Raw genomic sequence first — 2,562 nt, 5'->3', positions numbered from 1 at the left:
TGTCAAAGAGCCCTGCCTAAAAGACGATTTATTTCAAATCGATATGAAATTATCCGTAGAATTTGCTGTCTTCGTTTGTCGGTTTAGTTCCGAACACCCAGTATAACGTTAAAATTTGATATATTGCTAAATTTTCAGTTTTGATTGATTGTCAATCTGACGTATTATCACTTTGACGTTCAGCTAGTGGATTGTTTCTCCTTACATTGTACGAAACAAAAGTCCGTAGTGACCTGTGATAGCTCTGACAAACTGTCAAGTACTGTTCAACAGACGCGTATCCCAACTATGTCTAAAAACCAGCACAGGTGCAGTTTGCCGGTTAAGGATGATTACGGCCTTCCCAAACTGGCTCCCAATGCACATTGGGCTAAAAAACTAGGTAGAGTTTTGAGGAAGTTAATAGTTGTTAATCCCAATCACACCAGGTGCAAGAAACTGTTCCGTAACAAGGCGGAAGCTATGAAAGAAAGAAGGAGGCACATCTCCGGTCCCCATTATTTTGTGATTCACCCTCTGAGCACCCTCGACGCAATTCTGAATGCGACGTTTGTCATCTTATGGCTTTACTTCCTTATAGTGGAACCATTCGTACATTTCTTAGATATCGAAATATCTGACAGTGTAGTGGACGTGCACAGAAAAGTGATGACCCCCATTCAGCTGGTCTTGATCTTATTATTTTTTAACAGAGGATACATCGATGAAAAGAATAATCGCATTGTGTTAGAATCCAAGAAGATAATACGCAGGTATTTATTTACGTACTTCATTTTCGATTATTTGAGTACATATTTCGCATTAGAGTTACCGGCACGTTGGATAATACAAAGAGAAGAGATTAAAAAGATTGCCGAGTTGTCCGCTTATTTTATTCGTGTATTTGCTTACAGCGTCAGGATTCCTACCGTAATAGAATACATGAATTATTCTCTTGGTAATTTAAAATTTAATAAAACGCTAGCATCTCTCATATGCCATACACTGAAAACTTACCTTATCCTTCACATCTTCTCTTTCATGATACTTGTATTGCCAATATTATATTATTTAATTAGGCAGTCATTTCCTCGTCGTTCGTGGATAATAAAAACTGCTGTTTATTCAATGGAATCAACTCAGAAGTATTTCGAAACTTTCCGTTTGGTATTTTGTCTTTTCTTCGGAATTCCAAATGTGTATATAGACGTTCCAAACGAACAAATCTATGCTGTGATTATATCCTTCACTGGGAGGCTTTACACTCTATATCTCCTAGCTGATATCTTGAGTATGCTGGGCATAACCGATGTCTCTGAGAGTATGTACCAACGAAATATGTCGACACTTCAACACTACATGGCTAACCAACATTTGCCAGATAATATAAAACAGAGGGTACTCCGGTATTGTAAGTATAAATTTCAAGGACAATACTTCGAAGAGAACCAGATTAGGAGCACTCTATCCGATAATTTGCGTGCAGAACTTTTCCTGTTTAGTGCAAGGAAGATAATCCAGAAGGTGGAACTTTTTAAACAATTGCCCCATTCTGCGATCGCCAGCATCATGGAAGTCATGAAATCCGAAACGTTCTCTCCCAACGACATCATTGTAACCATAGGTTCGGAAATAAGTGAAGTGTACTTCATATCCTCTGGCACTGTGGCCGTCACGAATTCGGCTGGCTACGAATTGTGCCATTTGGACGACGGTGATGAGTTCGGGACTAGTTGTCTTTTCTTTCAGAAGCAGAAATACGCCGTGGTGGCTATAGAAACGACAGAGGTGTTTGTCATAAACAAGAACGAGCTTATGGAATTTGTGCACCCTTATCCTGATGTGATGAATGGATTTTATCGTTCAGCCAAGGAAAGGCTTGCCAAATTGAAACATTTGGGGGATCGTGCCGCCACACGAGACATCGATCTATTTCGTGAACTTGAAAGAGGGAATATTTTGGAAGCGCGTGAACCAAGGCTGACCGCTGATCATTGAGACTTGTTTTTTTATTGTTCACAACGTTAGAGTTCTTTCTATTTAATATAATTATCTAAATAAAGAGTTTAATGTAACATAGTCTTTTTTATTATTATGAAACATCAGTAACTTAAAGTTTAAAAGTATTAACGTGACACAAGTATTTACTCTTTAATGCTTTCTAAATTTCCATTTCGCTGAACATTTCAAATTGAATATCGTTACGTCAATGCATTGGAGTTTAGACGATATAGATTTGTCGTAGTAAGTGTCAAAGGGACACAAATCTAATATTTGTTATATTTATTGCAGCATTTCTGAGGCTGAAACACGTCATCAATGTTATAATTTTATTTTTATCATTTAATTCAATAGGTAAAAGGTATTCAATTAATTTAAATGAATTCAGTTAGTAAAGAAAAAAACTAAAATACTTATTAAATACGGTACTGACAAGCAATGTTTTAAAAAACATCAATGTAGTTTGTTTTCCTGGAAGGACACATGATACCTGCACTTAAAATAGGCTAGTCCACCTATAATCGTAGGATATTTTAGCTACTGTTAGTAAAATATTTGCAAGGACAACAAAAAATCACGTTG

The 2,562-nt window shown here is 36.8% G+C and overlaps 1 protein-coding gene across 1 annotated transcript; it reads left to right on the top strand.

The window, feature by feature from the left end:
• Positions 1–288: 288 nt before the first annotated feature.
• LOC108907737 lies at positions 289–1,977 on the top strand. The gene is made up of 2 exons (XM_018711532.1): positions 289–937; positions 1,259–1,977. The coding sequence occupies exons 1-2, from the start codon at positions 289–291 to the stop codon at positions 1,975–1,977; spliced, it is 1,368 nt and encodes a 455-aa protein (XP_018567048.1).
• The last annotated feature ends 585 nt before the right edge of the window (positions 1,978–2,562 follow it).

Source organism: Anoplophora glabripennis, unplaced genomic scaffold (genome assembly GCF_000390285.2).
Source record: "Anoplophora glabripennis isolate ALB-LARVAE unplaced genomic scaffold, Agla_2.0 scaffold393, whole genome shotgun sequence".
Taxonomy (NCBI): Eukaryota; Metazoa; Arthropoda; class Insecta; order Coleoptera; family Cerambycidae; genus Anoplophora; species Anoplophora glabripennis.
The sequence above is the reverse complement of the archived record's forward strand: the minus strand, read 5'-3'. Positions and strand labels throughout refer to the sequence as shown.